The sequence below is a fragment of the Haliaeetus leucocephalus genome, unplaced genomic scaffold (genome assembly GCF_000737465.1).
Source record: "Haliaeetus leucocephalus isolate CR32 unplaced genomic scaffold, Haliaeetus_leucocephalus-4.0 Scaffold932, whole genome shotgun sequence".
NCBI lineage: Eukaryota > Metazoa > Chordata > Aves > Accipitriformes > Accipitridae > Haliaeetus > Haliaeetus leucocephalus.
The window spans coordinates 10,255,988-10,275,633 of record NW_010973368.1 but is presented as its reverse complement, the minus strand read 5'-3'; the positions used below and the strand labels follow the sequence as shown (position 1 = coordinate 10,275,633).

At 44.8% G+C, this 19,646-nt stretch overlaps 1 protein-coding gene across 5 annotated transcripts in view; it reads left to right on the top strand.

Annotated features, from left to right (window-relative positions):
- FOXN3 (forkhead box N3) overlaps nt 1–19,646 on the top strand; it is a 179,619-nt gene that overhangs the window by 48,423 nt on the left and 111,550 nt on the right. For all 5 annotated transcript variants that reach the window (XM_010583813.1, XM_010583817.1, XM_010583816.1 and 2 more), the window contains exon 3: nt 18,468–18,604. In XM_010583813.1, the coding sequence (XP_010582115.1) occupies nt 18,468–18,604 (137 nt within the window). The remainder of the gene's footprint in view (nt 1–18,467; nt 18,605–19,646) is intronic.

The window sequence follows — 19,646 nt, the reverse complement described above, 5'->3', positions numbered from 1 at the left end:
TGCCTACGGTGCAACTTGCAGGGGCTGCAGGGGTTAATGCAAGACTAAGGTTAGGTACTTGGATACCTTATCTCAAGCTTTCATTTACATATTTTTATCTCTTTTCCTCACCCTTTAGGGTAGAGAGTGGTGACACACCTCTCCTTAGGCTATGTCTGTTCCAGTGAAAATAGGGAAATCGTTCATGAAATGGTCTGGTTTTAGGTTGAGTTGTGTGTGTAAACATCACTGTTAAGGTTAAGTGATACAGAACGTAATAAACGTAGCAGTTTTGCAGTTGGGTCTGTTTTCTTTAAGTTGTTGGGGAGAACTAAATAGTTTTTTGCATGGTTCATCTTCAGGAATAAAGTCCTTGCCATGCAGGAAAAGCTGTATTTGCAAGATTCTCCTTAGTACCACTACCTTGCACTGGCTGTCTGCATGCAGCCTTCTCCAGCCCTAGAGTAACACAGAAGCACTGCACTTCCAGAGGTCCTCACTGCTCCTGGGAGCACTTTGAAGGCTTTTGGAGAGGAGTGCTTGACGGCTGTAAGAACTGCGTGCTGCCAGCTCAGATGGAGCTACAATTACACTTAGACTTTGAGAGAAAATGGTACAGAGCTCCTGGATCAAAAGGTATTTAGTTCTGCAGGAATCCCCTTCACAGATTATATTTATTTATAAATTTAACTGGAAATAATTATACGATTCTTACATAATTCCACCCTTCTTGAAGTACTTTAGGACTAAGGAGCTGTAGATGTATAGTGTGATTCGTTGGCTTGCCTGCATAGCTAAGTTAGGAAGAAATGCGTGGCGTGCATGGGAAATGCAGGTTTTCAGTCTTTATTTGGGAGAGGTGGAAAGTTAGAGAGTCAGGATGTGGTCGAGATGGCTGGGAATCAGACAAATGCTGGCGCTTTCAGCGTTGCATGGTTTGTTTTGAAGCAGATGAACTTGTCCAAAATGTTTTTTTTTCCTGTTTTGGCACTTAATGCATTTATTGTTACATAATTACCTCGTTGCACTAATTTATTTGGATTTTCTCTCTGTTACCCTCTTCTCTAAAGATGAACGTTTTCCTCCTCAATGCTTGGCTTTAAATTTGTAAACCTTGCTGTTGTAAAAGAGGGTAGATTTGTTTTTTACAATTTTATATCAAGTTCTAATACTTTCTAGACTTCTGGCTGCACAGCAGAGAAAGAGGAAGGAAGCTGTCATAGAGACAAATTGCGCAGAAGACTCAGTACGGTGCTAGCTCCCAGCTATTGAGACAAATGGGATTTTATTGTTCAGGCGGTACCTCCTTTGCTGCTTAAATTAATTCATTTTTGTATCTCTCTATCTGTATATGTATGTGTGTGTATACAAATGTATTTTATATATAAAAAGCATTACACAGTCGTACTGGTTTTTAGATCATCCAAACACTTTTAAGGCAAAATGGGAGCAAAAAGTAGTATGGATTTGGGCTGTCACACAAAGCTTTCTATCTACTTGCATCTCTGTGCTAGGAAAACAAGATGCTGTCATAGTGGTACATCTCTGCAAAATTTCCTTAGGACAGACGTGTTCTTTTGCCACAACTGGTTACCAATTAGTCTAAACAGATCACTCTAATTTAAGAGTCTTAACTAACCTGAACAGTGTCTCTTGTTTTTTCCAAAACAAACCACTCAAAATTTAGTAAAACACCTCCACTTTGACAAATTTTTTGTTCTTTCAGGTTTTGCTAAAACACCTGTAAGACATCACTGCCTTTTGGGCAGTGCTGCTTTTTTTCGGAGGACTGAAGTTCCCTGTTCTTGGCTTAGCACGTCTGCTTTGATGTGTCATTTGCTGTTGGCTTTTAGAGCAGAGTAATTTTGAATTTGGAAAAGCAGAAATGTAATTATGACCCTTTCCATTAAGAGACAAGCTTTTCTGTCACTCTTGTTTGAGAAGAAATATAAAATTTTCATTTCGAAAGCTTTGATTTTTATTTGTAGTATTGAAATTGTAGGAAAGATCTTGCTTTCTCATCCTGTTTTTCTGCTGACTAGGAAAAAAATAAGAAAATGTCTGTCCCCCCCGCTAAAATCCTTGCATTATTTTAGTTTCAAAGTAAACATGCTTATGATCTAACCACTTTTGCTAATTACCATCTGCTCCTTCACCAGCACTTGAGTACCACTCACCCTCCAGTGTCTAGTATGCCAAAAATGCGTTTGGCTGGGCTTGAGCTGACGGGACAAGAGTCCGTGTCTTAATCGTGGTATAATTATCCACTTGTGTGCCACATCAACTTCGATTTATTTCCCTCCTAATTTATAAAACAGGGCCCACAAACTTGTTGGATTTGCACTCTGAATCTTTAATTTAGACATACATTAAAAAGAAGAAGAATTTGCTTCATCAGTAAACTCTTGTTTTTTTCCTGTTTTGACTATGTGTTGATTCCTATTGTTTGGCATCAGGCTAGACAATAAAACAGTTCCAGAGCTGGTTTAAATGGCATTTCATTTCACGCCACATGTAGCCTTGGCCTTCTCGCACTGCGTAGAGACATGCTTTTGTTTGGAAAGGAAGGGAATTCTGTAACTGCCCAAATAAATTCTCTGTGTTTGTATTGCGTGGATCTTATTACTTAGATCAAGTAGTGTTAGCATCTAGGGGGGTGTGTGTAATAATATGGATGGATATGATAAGGATGGCGTGGAGGGCTATTTATATAGAGATTTGGGCCTTAGAAGTTACGAAATTAGCTTAAAAATCATGTTGTCATTTAAAATAATGGGGGAGGGGAGATATGTGCCTTCTTTTAGCGCCTTTAAGATCTTTTACAGGCTCTTTTACAGAAGTCAAGACAGATGGAAACATTTTGGTTTGGGTTTTTTTCCCCCGCATGATTTTGCACCATCTCGTGACTTTAGAAACACCTAGAATCCCAACATGCTAAAAATGCTATGAATTGGCAATATTAAAGCCAGATTCCGGAGGTTACGATAAAGCTGTAATCTGTCAAGTTTCTTTCAAACTGTTTTGGTGGTGGTGTGTTTTGTATTGCCCTGGAGAGTCTTCTGCAAGGAAAACACAGCAATTACAGAAATCCTCCTCTGTACAGTGCAGATGTCAGCATTTGTGGTCACTGGGTGTGACTATGAAGAGAAGAAGGACCCTTGGGAGGATGCCAGCCCTTTTTCATGGGCTGGTGCTTTGGAGCTGGTGTATCTGGCTTCCTTTTGTGGGGCAAGCAGTGGTGGATTTTCACTGCACCAGCATGCTCAAGGGCTGCTTACTGTTTTTCAGGAGGATTTGGTACATTATGCAGCTCTGAAAGGTAAGATCACTGCTGTCAAAGTTTTCCATCATCAGTAGGATGAATGGAGTCAATTACAAGGTGCCCCTTCCTTTTCGGTCAGTCTTTGGATAGGACCTTCAACAGTTTGGACCTCGTTTTCTAGCTACGCATTTTTCTCTATAAAGGAGTTTGTACCTTATTTTTGGTTGCTTTTCACATTCAGGTCTTCACTTCCGATTGCTATTTTTGTGGGGTTTTTCCCCTCTTTGTTCTCTCTTTTCTTACTTGCATCATCTAGAAATGGAACTGTTCATAAAAGTCTGTCTGAGGAACGTGTGGCAGGGGCAAGTGCTTTAAATCATTGTTGCACTGTGCTGAAAGTGCATTTGCATTTCGGAAAAAATTTGCGACCTTTTTTGAAGCAAGATTTTCATTTGTAAACCATCTGCTATTTTTGGTGTGTCAGATATGAAGGCTTCCTGTGTGAAGCTGATAGAAAAAAAGATCACAGGAGACCTGGAGCAGTGACTCAGGTCACAGCAGGCCTGTTTGCATGACACCTGTGTCATCAAAATAGCCTTGCTTTGGCATCCTTAAATGAGATTTTCTTTTCCTTTAGATGGTAGATCTGTTCAAAGGCATATTTGATCATGAATAATTTGGAGGAAAGCAATTTTCCATCCTTCTGAGAATGTCATACATCTTCTCCTCCTTGTTACTTATGAACTCTTCACAACATCAACATCTGATGTTGGGCAAGTTGTCAATTTTCATTACTGGAGTCTGCTCAGAAATTGTTTCTCCCTGTTGCCTTCCACTTCAGGCCTGTTAAGTCAGATAAATTCATACACTGATGTTTAATCACTGAGCACTAATCACCCTTGTGCAATATTGATCAGCAGCCTTTTTGTATACGGTGATCAGAATGAGTAATAGCTTGGTAGTAAACACCAAGGAGTGGGAGGGTGAAGACAGTGAGTTAGCGCAATGTAGAAGTTGATACAGCTTTACTAATCTCCAGACTCCATCAAACAGCATTGTCTTCTCTTTTTCCCCTCCCCTGCTCCAGACTGTTTTAATTCTTGTTCTCATGTTCAAGCCAAGCAGTAATCGTTCCTTTCTGTGGACGATGTGTCTTTCAGCAAGCGCCCCGGTCCCTCTTCTCGGGGCCGCTGGCGCTGCTGAGCTTGTCCATGGTCTCATTTTGCCGAGGAGCCTGTCATTTCTCCTTCTCCTCCTCCTGGCACTCTCGAATCGTGCACAGGCTTCCCATGCAGCCCTGTTTCATGGGGGCTACCTGTGAACATCGCACTTGAAAATGACTGCTTGCGAGATAATTCAGTTAAAAAGAGACCGGGGAAAACCCAAGTAGGCAGGGCTGTGGTGTGCCGGTTGAAAGGTCCCCCCCGCCTCCTCCCACTCTTTCTTTACTGGGTAAAAAAACTGGTCTGTGCCTGAACTTGCTATTTTAAATAACCTCTTCTCTGCACACAGCGACTGATGCTCACATCCTGTTTGCTACCAGCTTAGCCGAAAGAGCATCCTGAGAGTGACATTTCTATTTCTGTTGGGTTTGTTTCAGTAAGTTTGCAGGCTGGCTCTCTGCTGCTGCCTCCATCACGTGCCTTTTGATTTCTCTTCTGTGAATTTGAGGAAACCTACGCTTTTCCTTTGCTTTTTGTATGAAATGGCAAGATCACTGTGGGATTTGGAATCGCATCTGGAAAAATGAGATGGACTTTAAACAGAGGAAGAATCTATATTGAGTCAGGATCCTTAAGTATTTAGACTTCGATAGTATTTAGACACTCCCTAGTCTGTGTGGGAAATAACATGAATAAACCTGTGAATCGTATTCTTGCCAAGCTGTAGGTTGTGATCAGGGACTTGCTAGCTTCCTTGGAAAAAATTTAGATTTAAATATTCTTTTTTTTTGCTTTAAATCCAGGCACACCAGTGAGTCTACGTATTATTTCTCTAATGTAATCACTTCGACATGTTTAATAAACTATCTGCACACTTTCAAATCTGTTTTACTGGTGGCGGTGCTCAGGGAAGCTGAAATGCAGTATTAATTATCCACTCTAAAATATGCTCGATTGAGTGGCTCATGCTCAGAAGTTCCTCATGCCAAGCTTTGTTGCATCTGCTGCTTTTAGCATTTTACCAGTAGCCATGCTTGTAAAAATACAGGCACCTAAAAAACCCGAGGCAACAAAAATCCTATAATTGTCAAATCTATTTTTGAGATGCCGTGTGGAGAAAAATAATAAAGGGAGTCTTCTTACAGTTTTAATGAATCTTGCTGTGAATAAGGCTTTGAAGGCTAAGCAAGTTCATCTTCTTACTGTTTTTACAAGCCTGTGCTTCTACAGTGGACTTAAAGTAAAAATGGGAGGAAATGTAAGCACATCCGAATTAATTGCTCCCGCAATGAGAAGTTCCCTTATCGTTCTTTTAACTTGCTACACGCTGAGGATGACTTGGATGAGACATGGCAACATAGCTTGCTTTCTCCCCCTGCCGCCGCATCCTTCTGCTGAGAAGGACAATTTCTCACCTGCTTCTCCCACCCTGACCTTCGTGGTAGGACGCTCATCCCCTGGGGCTGGGCGCAGGGTGGGCCGGTGCCACACACCTGCAGGGAGGGCAAGGGGACTGCGCTTGCTGCCAGTGCGGCAGGGGTGGGAGGACACGCTGCGCTTAACCCGTAGGACACGGCGTCCCCTGCTTGCGCTTGTGGTAACGCCACAGCCCTGGCTGTCTCCTGCCGCCGGTGGGTTGGGGCGTCTCGCTAGCTGGAGCGGGAAGAGCTTTTGTGCGCTCCTGCACGGGTGGGCTGCGGGGCAGCTGCCGGCAGAGACCGGTGTTGAAGCTAGGATCGGGAGAGGGTGCTTTTTAGCGCCCTGCCACGTGGTAGCGGGTGGAGGCAGGCAGGCGGCTTAGCAGTCCGCTGCCCGTCTCTGCCTGGGTATGTAATTCCCTTATGGCCTTGAGGTCAGAGCCTCCCCATGCCGGACAGCTTTGATGCAGTCGAGGTGTGTGTCTGCCTCTCCCGGGAAGGGTCCTACGGCCAGCTCTCCAGAAGACATAAGGAGAGGTTAGTGCCGAAGGTGGGGGTGCTCCTCCTCCGCAGCTGGGCCTGGCGGGGGCTTGCTGCTCTCCCTCTGGCCGTGTGTATTTCTCAGCGGTGTGGCTCTCAGGTGGGCTTTCTTGCTTGTTTCGTATTACGATAAAAACAAGATGCCAAATCCCACCAGGCGAGGAAAGCCCCCTCCTGCAGGCGCTGCCATTTTAGTCCCGCCAGGGTGCCCGGTGTCTTAAGAGAGGGAGCGCACTTGCTGCAGCGGCCGGGTTTTGACCTCCCGGCAGGAGGCTGGTTTGCTCCTGGAGCTAAACTTGGTCTTGCCATGGTTCGCCTTCATTGCAGAGCCATCGATCTTACTGACTAATTTAGGAGGTGTTTCTCCAGAGCCTTGCGATGGTACTTGGTGTTTGGGAGGAAGGAGGATTAGTGTAGGCTGCTCGCAAAGGTACCGAGTCGCAGTGAAGTCCCAGGTTTGTCGGAGTCCGTGAGGTTTGAGATTGTGACATTTGGGCTGTGGAGGCTCCTGAAGCCAGGCCCTGCCCTGGCGAGTTTGTGCTGATCTGTGCTGTGTGAGTGAGGTGAAGGCTTCAAATGCAGTCAATAAGTTGCCTCATTTTGGAGGATGTTTGCAGCATGGGGCGGTGTTTTGTTTTGCTTTCTGGGGTTTCATTCAGCCATGAGAAAGAGGAGTGGGAAAGAGAAATGATAGTAAAAAACAAGTATCTCTGAACTTAGTGTAGAAATGGGACACAAGCAGACTGGAGTATGTGTAAGTGGCAGAAATAATTTGTGTGTTGATAGATGTGCGATGACACTGAAGTCTCTGTTGCAGGAGGATGGTTTTTCTTTAGCGTGTGCCTGCTGCAGGTGACAGGGATCTGTTGAGGCTACCGAGTGGGGCTCAGGATGGAGCACAGCTTTGTTTCCCTAAGGAGCCCAGGGGACGCTTGGAAACCCCACATCCAGGCGGCCTCTCAAGCCATTTATCAAAGCGCCTGGTTTCCCCCCCTCAATTCATTGTGTGAACCAGTATTAAATACTAAGCAAGGAAAAACCCTGCGTGAAATGAACAGTTGTGGGGGAAATGGTGCAAATCCATTAGCTTTTGTCAGCTCTTCCTTATTTCTAATGGATTTAGTGCAACCTACTCCCTCCCACCCGTCTCTACCAGCTGTTAACCCCTTCCCCTGGAAATTCACTCACTGGCTTATTTCATCATTAATACACTAGTAGGCAAAAAATGACCTGTAAACCTTTAGCAGATACAAGTGTTGAATAATTTTTTAATATCTGTTGTGTGATGGGTTGTGTTTTAAAATTGTCACTAGGTTTTCATATATGATGTTCCTATATGTTTGTAAGAAAAGGCAATTTGTGTCTTTTCCAATTGTATAATCTAGATAACATGAAGAGTATCGGATGACTAGTGGGTATTTAAATGAGTGCCTTTCTGACATGAAATTAACACACCCCACTAAATGGGCTATTGGTCTGGAGTCTCAGGGATTTTTTTTCTTTTTTCTTTTTCCTTTGACTTTATAGGTGACCTTGAGCACTTAACTTCTTTTTTATTCTTTTGTTTCTGTGTCTCCTCAGTTTTCTTTTCAATAGAGTAGGGATAATTACACTTTCCATGTATACACAGAAATTCTATAGGCTGAAACAGCATTATTAATGCTACTTGCTACCTAATGTCCCTGAAGAATGACATGTGACGGCCCGTCATGCTGACAGGCTTGTCTTTTGGGCTCTCCTGTCTTCCCAGCCCAGTCTCCCTGTGTCTGTTTGATCTTGCACTTTGTTCCTCCCTAGCAGTGTCACAGCTTGTCTTCTTCAGTGCCCAGACTTCAGCTAGCCTGGGGAGGCTTTGGGGAACGTCTGGGGTTGCTAGGCACTAGCATGAAACAACATACTACTACTTTATATAGGAGCCAGGCATTGTTTAAGGGCAGTTAATGATGGTGCTTTCTTCAGTTGCTTGCAGGATTTCCATATGGCAGCCTAATAGCTTTGTAGGGTGGTTTGCAGGTAAACTCAACAAGGAGATATTTAACAGGCTAAATGTGACTCTTGGAGTTGGGTGACACAATGCAACACCTCCTGAGCCTGTTGGAGGATGATGAGAGCAGTGGGAAGCTAATGTGGCGTAGCAGATCCACTGCCGGCTGTAGGCAATAGTATTTGTGAGCTTACCTGTACTAATGGACAATACAGTTGCTGGTGTGCGTGGAGGAGCAGTGGAGGAGCAGTGGATCAGCTGTGCCCGTGGTGTTATCTGGCAGTGGGTCACCGTGATTGAAATGACAATAGAGAATCATTCCAGACCCGGTGTAGAAGTGCCCCTTGTGGGATCAGGAGCCTGAACTCTGCGGACATGCCTTGGGTTTGTAGTCTTTGGCAGCAGTTCAGACTTGGTGGGTGTCGGTCACTCACTAGAAGACATTTCTGACTTCTCTGTACTCATGAGGCGGAGTGCCGAGGTAAAAAATTGCTTAAGATCCCATGAATACCTTCATTTGTGTAAAACCTGAACCGTCCACGCAGTCACTCCTGTGCTGTCTCGCAGCCATTGCAGTGGGATGTTACCCACCGTTTCTTTGCTCTACTTGTGGTAGGTAGTCAAGGCCATAGGACCTGTGCCTCTGGCTCTACTTATGGGGCACTCTTCAGAGGTTTGTATGCGGGCCAGCCTGTGAAGGCACTGCTGAACGGAGCAGGGCCCTTCACGCTGATAGCACATACAAGTCCAAAGGTAAAAAGAAAACTTCTAATGTGTCTTGTGCTGGTGAGACTTGAACTCCTTTAACATTGGAAGAGTACTGGACAGTGCGCGTTTCGGTAGCACTTTCTTGTGTTGCAGGATCTTACACTGCATCTTGCCTGTGAAATAGGCATTTTTTTCTTTGACTGTGGAATACCACAGCCTTTCCTTTTCTCCAGCTGTTACTTCCAGTGCTGGTCTGGCCTTTTTATTCCTGTAGCATTGTTTATTTGCATGCTTGGTTTCCCGTTTGGTTTGGGGGGTTTTGTTTTATTTTGTTTTGTGCTAAGTAGTCCTTTTCCACTATAATCATACTTCTCATTCTCAGTGAAGTTACTTACCTACCCAGCCTTTCCAGTTGGAAAGAGAGTGCCCATTTTGTAACTGGAAGGACACGAGAGGTATGGGCATGGTTAATGTCCCTGCACCACTTGGGGCAGAATCAGGCCGTTTTCCTAAAGGCAAACCAGGGGTTTAAAAGGTTGAGGGCTGTGTTGGTGTCTGGGGTAGCTCACTGAGCAAGTGAGCTAAAATACCAAGAGATAAGCATGAAAAGCAGAGGCTTGGACTTGTGTGATTTGAACTAATGGATGTTTTTACTTGGAGCAAAATAAGATTTAAAAGGCCCCAACCTTTTGTTTTCTTGAGAAAAGTGGGTGATTTCTTGATGCAACTGGTTTACTTGAGTTGAACGCTATACTCCAGCAAGCCTTCCCATCAAACCTTTAATTTAATGCGTTAAATGAGCGTATATTTATGGTCATGTAATTGTGTTTTAGCTAGTCAGAGCTCTTTTTCAGCTTTGTGCCTGAGCTGAGCTGTGACTGCTAGTTTACTGAAAAAAGAGCTGAAAACATGCAGGAGGAGTGGGTGTGAGGGTTTTGTTATGCTGCATGCAAATACTACTTTAGTTTTCTCTTGCTGTCAAGCTCTCACATAACATTGCCAAACTTTCCTCAGGAGGGCAGGGGAAGTTTCTAACTCTTGAGTTCATAGGTAAGGGGGATTTTGTGTGAGGGTTTCTGAAAATTAAATGCTTACCATGCATTTGTTACTGTCATTAAAATGGCTGTTAAGGTCTATAGTGCAGTTCTTTAGAACTGACCATGTAGAATTTCACTGATCTGTGCTGGAAATGTTGGAAGAGAATGAAGAAAATCTACCCTTAAACTGCATGAATAGTTATTTGTAATTTTTATGTGAGATTACAGTGGATCTAAGGAATGTGTTTTATAATAATAGCAATCATTGGCAGTGGCTTTGTTTTTCTTTCTTTAAGAATTCCTTAGCAGTTATATTTCTTTCTTTTTTCTTTTTTTTTTTTTTTTTAAAGTAGCTGACCTCAGATGATTCAAATGTTCTGTTTGTGTCTTTCTGCGAATTACTTCATTTGTTTAAAAAAGGAGTAACTAGAGAACCCGCCAGCCTCATCTGCAAGGTACATAGCTGTTGAAGAGGGTAAAGGTTTACTATTAGCTGTGACCACTCATAAAAAAAACTATTTAAAACTGGAGAAAAAATGTAGGCAGGCAGAGCAAGCAGCATTATGTCTCCTGATAACTTGAAATACCGACGAGCAAAGATAACCAGCAGAGTTTTAAACAGACCAGCAGACTAACTTCGGCATCTTAATCTTAAATCTTCCTGAGCATTTGCCAGTTAAACAGTTTAAAATTTGTTACATACTATCTTTCCCCAGTTTTTGTACTAGTATGCTAATTCTGCCTCACGTAAATGAAGGAACTACAGTTCTGAGTTGGTCCTATTTTAGCAGTGATGCCCTTCATTTAGAGGAGGCTAACATGAGGGATGGGTAGCTGAACTAAAAAAGTAAGGCACACTCTTCTTGGCATCGCTGTCTGTGAGCGAATAGCACAGAGCTGGCCTTTGAGCAGTGTTCCTGGTTGCACAAGTTCTCTTTGGATATTGAAAAGCCTCTCTGCCCTTGCTGGTGCAGTGCTGATTCAACACGGCATCAGTGGTCGCAGTAGACTTGCATTTTCTAGTCTTGGTGAATTTTGTAATCGTGACCCACTTGTTTCCCATAGTGCCTGCACAGCGCTTGGAAACCTTCAAGAGTAGCGGCATATTTGGTGAAGGATGTGTAATCTGTGTTGTATTGCAGGGTGATTTTTAAGTCACTTGGCAGGTGTCTCTGCGTAGTGCAAGAAAGTTACTTAAGCAAGTCATTCCTCTCTTGAGGTGGATTTTAGAGTGATTTCTGTGTTCCTCTTGGTGCATTTCAGACCTGAAGGCAGGGTGTCACGAGGTGCCACTCGGAAAGTATTTTACTTCCCCTCCTCCCGCCTCTCCACCTCCTCACAAAAATCTCTCACTTTTCTTATGAAATAGATTTTTTGGTAAGGCGAGAAGAGGGGAATTTGTGTTTGCTGTCCCTGGGAACCAACCAGAAACCTGTTTTAGTGAAGGTTTCTAGAATCGCTCTGTGTTTTGGGTGACTGCAGTGTCGGGTGGTGAGTGAAATACCCTGCTCTTTTCATGGGTAGACGTTTCCATCGTGCCGGTTCTCTTGGGAGCTTGTATGGGTCCTTGCTGCCTGACAGCCCTGGGCATGCTCTCACCACCCCCAGAGGTTCCACGTGCAGGTGTGAGCAGCCAGCAGTGGTTCCAGAGACATGGCGTCTGTCAGGAGGAGGCTGATGACTTCGTGCCGCCACAGTAGATGTGGTGCAGACACAGAAGCTGAGAAATGTTGTTCTTATTTGTACCTTATGCACAGAAATCTATTTCTGGTCTAAAAAAATTATTTTTTCAGATTCTGGTCCTGGCTGTAGTTACTTGAACAGTTGTTTTAAATTCTGTGGTGACATCATGGATATTTCTATCATCCAATTCTTTTTGATCCTATAGAAACTTTTCTGTGCTTGCATGGCATACTCGGACATCTGTAGAAGCTATATGGCATTCCCGTGGATAAACTTCGTGGCAAGTCTGTGTGAAGGTCTTGCTTCAAGCCCACCGTTGCAGGGTAGCTATGCACAATGTGCTCAGGATAAATATTTCTTTTGAGCAAGAACCTTTGATACCCAGTAATCTCTCCACTATTACTAGCAGAGAGATCATTTGCTGTGACAGTAGGTTTCATCCATGAGAGCAAACCCTTAGATCAGTAATAGTGAATACTGAAACCAAAAGATTCCTCATCACTGCAGAAGGTGTCCTTAGTGTTACTTATGGGTCCTGTGTTAATGGCTTCAAGAACTTACACTGAGCTAGGCAGGGACTAATAAGTCGCAGTGATGCGATTTAAAGATTTGATAGCATGGGACTGGAGATGCTAGTTGGAAGTGTCCTTTTTTGAGTTGTATTGGGTTTGTGTGGCAGGGTTTTGGTAGCGAGGGAGGGACTGCGGGGTGGCTCTGGTGAGAAGATGCCAGAAGCTTCCCCGGCTCCAAGTCGGACCTGCCTCTGGCCCAGGCCAACACAATCAGTGACAGTGGTAGTGCCTCTGGGAGAACAGATTTAAGAAGGGAAACCTGCAGTGAGTAGTGGGATTGGAATGTGAGAGGAACCCCTCTGCAGACACCTAGGTCAGTGAAGAAGGAGGGAAGGAGGAGGAGCGGGGGAGGAGGGGATGCCCCTGCAGCCCATGGTGAGATGGCAGGCTGTCCCCCCCCAGCCCATGGAGGGGAGCGGGAGAGCAGATGCCCACCTGCAGCCCAGGGAGGAGCCCACGCCAGAGCAGGTGGGTGCCCCTGAAGATGGCTGTGACTCCATGGGAGAGCCCACACTGGAGCAGTCTGTGCCTGAAGGACTGCAGCCTGTGGAAAGGACCCATGCTGGAGCAGTTCGTGAAGAACTGTCTCCCGCAGGAAGGACCCATGCTGGAGAAGTTTGTTGAAGCACTGTCTCCCGTTGGAGGGACCCCACAGTGAAGCAGGGGACGAGTGTGAGGAGTCCTCCCCCTGAGGAGGAAGGAGTGGCAGAGACAATGTGTGATGAGCTGACCGCAACCCCCATTCCCTGTCCCCCTGTGCCACTGGAGGGGGAGGAGGTCGAGAAAATCAGGAGTGGAGTTGAGCCTGGGAAGGAGGGAGGGGTGGGGGAAAGGTGTTTTGAGATTTGGGTTTACTTCTCATTATCGTTGTTTTGATTTGACTGGTAGTAAATTAAATTTACTTTGTTTTTTCCCCACGCTGAGTCTGTTTTTTGTCCATGGCCATAATTGGTGAGTGATCCCTCCCCACCCTTGTCTCAACCCATGAGCTTTTCATTTTTTCCTCCCCATCCCACCAGTGGGGAAGATTGAACAAGTGGCCTCATGGTGCTTTGTTGCTGGCTGCACTTAAACCATGACAAAGTAATGGGAAATGTGTGCTTTTTCTGTTTGCTTCCACAGTTCCTGAAGCAACCCTGCAACCAGCATGGCATGTTTCTCAAAGATGGTATACATCTACACCAGTTCAGCCTGCGTAGCTGCCATATGCCTAATTCATATTGCTGACAGTTTTGGTTCAGGAGAGTCTAGCCACGGCCACTCATCCCCTCCTGGTTTGGTAGTGGAGAAGTAAAAGGACAGATCTACTCACTGAGGAGCTGTTGGCTTGGTTTTGGGTTTGTTCACTTGTTTGAAGTAGCAGGGTCCTTAACTTGAAGAGTTCAGTTGAATAATTTTCAGCTTGCTGGTGTAGCCTGGACACCTGTGCAGAGCTGTGGGGTCACTCATGCACTCGTGGGTCTCTTGTTTTGGTTCCTCTCCTCCAAGCCTCTGAGCCTACCCCTGTGTCGGTGCCTAGCATCTTGATGTCTCTGGTCTCGGCTGCATGGCTCTTCTGGTCTTTCCCTTGGGGCTGTGTCTGCCAGCCTCACTGCCCAGCTCACCCCAGCTCTCTCTCCCATGTACCCCTGCTCTACGTCACACCAGTTTTCCCATTCCTCTTCTGAGCTGCTTTGTGCCCAGCCAGAGTCCTGGTTTTCCTTTCTCAGTGTGCTGTTCTGAGAGATGCATTGAGTTTAAATGACTTGAAATTGTGCCCGCAAAATAGTTTTCTTCGAGGAAAATGACTGAAATGGGCTTGTAGAAGAAGGGCCGGGCACAGGCAAGAGGACAGAGAGGAGAGCATTGCAGCGAGGACCAGGGAAGCAGCAGCTCAGACCCCTCCATCCACTACATTCCTTTTGGGGGATGTTCCCTTAGGGGTCTGTTCCCTTAGAGGACCCTCTTGGTGGTGATGCTGCTGCGAGAGATGTGGGTGCCTGGAGCTGCTTCTCCCTGGTTCCAGCGCAGTCCCATGCACATTCAAAGCGAACGTGTAACTGGAGCTTCAGAAGGTACGATTTTAAATTGCCAGTGTCCCTCTGAGCCCGCGAGTTTTGCGGTTCCTGTATCTGCTCTCTTCCCAAAGCTTCATTTTGGGCAGACTGTTTGTATGGCAATGAAAAGGAAAAAAGTTGCATTCCTAACACATTTCAAGTCTGTGCTAAAATAACCAGGGAACAAAATTCCTCAAGTAAGTATTTTCTGGAATTTTTATATAGACAGGGTATATATTTTTTCTCAGCCATTGGTCTTGGAAAGAGCTCAACATGCAAGTTTTTTTTTTTATTGAGCTCTGGGCAGAATATAGGTGATATGTAAGGCCAGGCAGTTAGTTGTGAGGTATATGGAAGCAAAATCTTCATAATGAGATGTTTTAATAGTGGATAATGCTGTTATCCCCAACTATAACAACTGAAAGAGCTGACAGGCAGCATTTTAGTTCTTTTGAATTTCAAACTTTTTTTCAATTCTACTAAAAGATGACCAAACATTTTTGTTTGGATCCTAATAGGTTGCATAAAGTAGGATTTTAAAACTTTTATATGCAGTCCATTGGGAGTAAAAACAATTGGACACTGAGTGTATCACATACCTTTTCATGCCAATGCACTGGTTTTAATTGTTGGGGGGGGAATCAGATTTTCATATTTCAGATATGAGAAAGAGCAAATGAATTAATGAGTTGGGATTTAATACACAATATCCTGATAGAATCTACAATACTTAAAATATTAAATGACAGGAAAAGGCATAACAATTTCTTAATAGAAAGAATAATTACGAATTTTTTAAAAGAAAAAGTATTCAGTCATAAACTTTCATGGGGGAAACTTCTATGTGTTGCTTTCTCTCCCCATCAGTACCTCTGAAACAGCTTACCTGCAACTGTAGTCTACTCTTGGTCAAGGTGAAGGGGACTCGTAGTAACACTCCCCTTGTTTTTAATAACCTTACAAATGAATGCAGAAGCAGTAACCTGTGATGGGCAGGAGGGAGGGAGGGAGGGAGGTGGCTGTATCTGGCCCTGAGAGGAAGCAGCATGTCAGGAGGTCTGAAAGCACTCCAGTGCTGAGATGATCAGGGGGCTGTTATCCACTCCTCAGTCACTTGTTGCCTGGGAGACAAATGTAATCCAGGGATTTTTTTTTCCCCTTCCTTGCTGGTTTTTGATTGGAGCCACTATTGACTTTTGGCTTGGAGGAGGTAGTGAAGCAGCACGCCAAGTGTCATAAGATGGAAATTAATCACTAACCGATGGGTCTGAGTTCCAATGATTTCCTTTCCCATGATTGCTCTGTATATGGGAAGAATAATGACACATCTAAACAGACAGTTAACGAAGCTCTTCACACCTCCGACAGTCAAGAAGGATTCTTAACCAGATGACACTTCAGTTTTCTTTTTATTTCTGCTCTCTTGTGTGATTGTGGAAAAAACAAAAGTAACTATCTTAAAAAAGGAGCTTTGCATGGTTGGAGAGCTTTGCCTTAAATTGCATTTGGTTTTGCTGCTAAATTATAAGACAGCTCAGTTGCAGTGAAAATGTGGCAAATCTGCTTTCCCAGTGTTTCTTCTAACAAGGAGTATAATTCTTCTCAATACTTTCTGTGTGAGAGAGTTTCTGTTTTTCAGTGAGATTATTTTTGGCTTTTGCAAGAATATGGGCAAGCCAAACAATTTTAGCTTAACAGTAATGAAAGGTTTTGAAGTTACTCTTCAGTAGTGACTTCATCTTGTAAGGCCCTCAACTTGAACTAACTCTGATGGGTTTTGGGGAGTAATCTCTTCCAGGTAGATGAAAAGTCTGTCTTGGAAGTAAATGAAAAAACAGAGAAGTTTGGAAACAATATGTTGTGTTCCAGTAAGTACAAATAAGGTAGATGGTATTCAAGTGTAGCTTTTTTTTAAAGCTTATCCCATGCTGTAAGGAGTAAGGAATCCAGCAAAGGTTTTCTCCTGAAAAACGTTCCTAGTTTTGCACGTTGCTTGCTTAAAAGGAAATTTTATGTTCTTCTTGCTCTGGCTCTTGGATAGAGCATGGAAGTGGAATTTGAGAAGTTTGGATGCTATTTTTGACTCTGTCCTTTGCCTAAAAAGTCACTTACTAGGCTTATCACGTCAAGTCTCTGGCTCATTGTCCCATATTTAAAAGAGGGCTAAACATAACCACCTCCTTTTTGCAAACTGGTTTGAGATGTGCGGCACACAGCTTCCACCACTGACACCAGCAGTGGATCTTTCAGTCATCTGCTGTAGTGCTTTACCAAGATGAGAGCCCTAGAGTCTTCCTTGCTCGCTCTCTCTAGCCCCTTGAATCTTGGGCTTTTTGGCCATGCAAGGGCCCCGCCTCACCTCGAGAGCTGGAAGAAGTCTCCCCTTAGACTGTTCAGTGGCCTTCTGGTAGAGTGTCCTTGGGAAGCAAGGGGAGAGACAGGCTTGAACCCTGCCGTCCTGAAGAGGCTTGACCCCATGTTCCTGGTTCCACCAGAGCAGCATGCAGAAGATGGTTCCTTCTTCATCCCTCCAGCAGATGTGCTTGTTTCTGAAAGAAAGCGGTTGTGGCCCCTGCAGGTTGTGCCAGCCCCTTTCCTTCTTTCAAGCCAAGTTTCATGCAGTGCTGTGAACTTGCTAGATGCTCCCACATAGCCACCCAGTGATGTTGGGGAAGATTTTTCTTTTTTATTCTTCTATTTTTTGGGGGGAGAATTGAGTGCAGATTTGCTGTCTGTAAGCTTGGAACAAGGTCTGTAAGCACTTTGCACATTGCCCTGTGTAGCCTAAAGCCATCTGTGAGGCAGAGGGCTTAGGAGTTGGTAGGGCTCTGCAAAGATGACAAGTTTTCGAAAGGAAACAAACGTCTTGGTCTTCCTTGTGGCTTTAGAAAATAATATTCCACTTTTGGTGTGATTTTTTTTGTGTGTGTGTGTGTGTTTGTTCTTCAACACATGAAACCGAGAGCCTTGCTCAAGTTGAAGTTGAGAAAAGGGATGGTCCTGTCCTGGGCTGAAAAGTGGCTAGAGGCAGTAGTGCAGCCTCCCCGACCTGTTCCAGAAAACGTCAACATTTACCAAAAATCTTATCATAATGCCTTGAAAGCCTGCCAGGGGAGTTCAGTCAACAGTTAGGGTTGGTGTTTGGTTTTACATATGTTCAAAAGCAGACCAAGGCTGCTCCTGAGCTATCATTTTGTATGCTTTCATAGTGGAGCCGAGGGAAAGTTGTTTTTCTGTTTGTTTGAGAACTCACACGAAACAATTCAGAATATCTGCACCCTGACCTCTGATGGGATTGAGACAAGAACTGAAATTGCACTGCTTGTAACTGCAGAATAAATACTGAGTTGTAGCGTAGTCTTCGCATTACCAATTGACTGCTTGAGTTGCTCCATGTGTCCAGAAAGGGTAATTACAGTAACTGTTGTTTTAACCGATCACAATTTCACAACACCCTTAAATGGTTTAAACTCTGATTATACTGTGGGCTTTTTTGTTGTTGTTTTGGGTTTTGGGGATATTTTTTTTCCCCTTAGGGGAGAAGAGATGATTAATTTCCTCTTGTAGTATAATGGCACTGATGTCATGTGGGTTGAAGGATTAAGTCCTTTTATTTTTAAAACAGTTGCTAGGGTGTTTAAACCCCTCCTTTTTAGCCTTGTTTCTTGTTCGTATAACAGCAAAAGGGAAAGAAAATCACTTCTAAAAAGAGCCTACTTTTCTTCAAAGTTTCCATTTAACAGTAGCTTGTAGCTTCTTATTTTTCCAATGTGGGGTGATGGGGAAATTGCCAGATATTACTAAATCATATTCACTAGTAACAAGGGGCGGGGGAGGTGGGGGGGTGGGTAGGGAAGCAAGAAAACATTCGTTCTTAATTTTTTCCCCCCAGAAGCGTGATTTAAATCATACAGTTGCAATACGTTATTAATGGAGCAATAATCTCTGGCAAGCAAACTACGTTCACTTCTGTCAGACAAAAAACACAAACCCACTGCTTTTCCTGACAAATACTGCTAAATAAATAAGGCTATGCCATTAGATCAAATATTTGATTTTTTTTTTTAATTCTTTTTTCTTTGCAGAGTATTGGAAAGGGGTCCTTGTGGTGTATAGACCCAGAATATAGACAAAATCTTATTCAGGCTTTGAAAAAGACACCCTATCACCCATATTCGCATGTGTTCAATACACCTCCCACATCTCCTCAGGCATATCAAAGGTAAGAACTAGATGCATTTTACAACTCTAAATGTTTTCATCCAGTGTTGCGTATGAATCTTGGGTAAGACGTTAAATGTAATTAAGTGATGCCATTTGGAAACGTGCAAGCGAAGAAAGCCCGGGAGCGCCAGCGGCAGCCTGGCCTTGCTCCGGGTTTGGCCGGGACGCCTTACCTGCCCGTCCCCCTGCGCGGGCGGCGGCAGCGAGTCCCCGGAGCCGAGCTTGCGGTCCTGCTCCTGCGTGAGCCGCAGAGCCTTCTGGCAAAAGAACGCCTGAAATTAAAATGCGTATACCAGATGGAGAGCTCTGAGACGTCCGCTTATCCCCTTTGCAGTAGGTGAAAGCACGGGACCCTCGCTCGGAGGAGATGGGCTTGGTTTTTTCCCCCGAGCGAGCTACGGGGCCGGTGTTGCCTGTGCAACCTTCAGGTTCCCAGGCGAGCTCCCTGCCCGGGTGACTTCAACAGCCTTTGTTGTAGTTACGCGCTCCTGCGCCAGTGCCTGCCCTGGGGTTGTCCCGGAGGGGTGCGGGGGAGAGCCAGAGCCGGTTTTCTGCCTTGCTTGGGTGAAACAGGTGTGGGGCCTGTTTTTTTCATTTGTCTCGCGTTTGGTTTTGGTCCGGCCGTCGCTTGTGACTGACCTTAGTGAAGGAAGAGGGATCACCTGCGGCTGCCGTCCACCGAGCGGGGAAGCAAACGCCAGGTTTTGACACAACTGCTTTCTGCTCACTGCTAATACGGAAATCGTTTTCTTCACTTTTTCCAAACGTTGGCAGCGCGTCACGGCTGGGGCAGCAGTGCCGGTCGCGGCCAGCGCTGTACCGCACCCCACAAAATCAGGAGGGCGTCTCTAACCAGCCCTAGCCGGGGTCAGCAGCGTCGCCGGGACTAAGAAGTGACAGTGGTGGCTCTCGTGGGGCTTGGGGGCGTTGTTTGGTTTGGGGTTTTTTGTTGTTTGGGGGATTTTTTTTGTTTGTGTCTTTTCTTTTCTTTTCTCCGGAGCCGTTTCAGCGTCAGCGTTGCGGCCGGTGGGGAGGGCGGG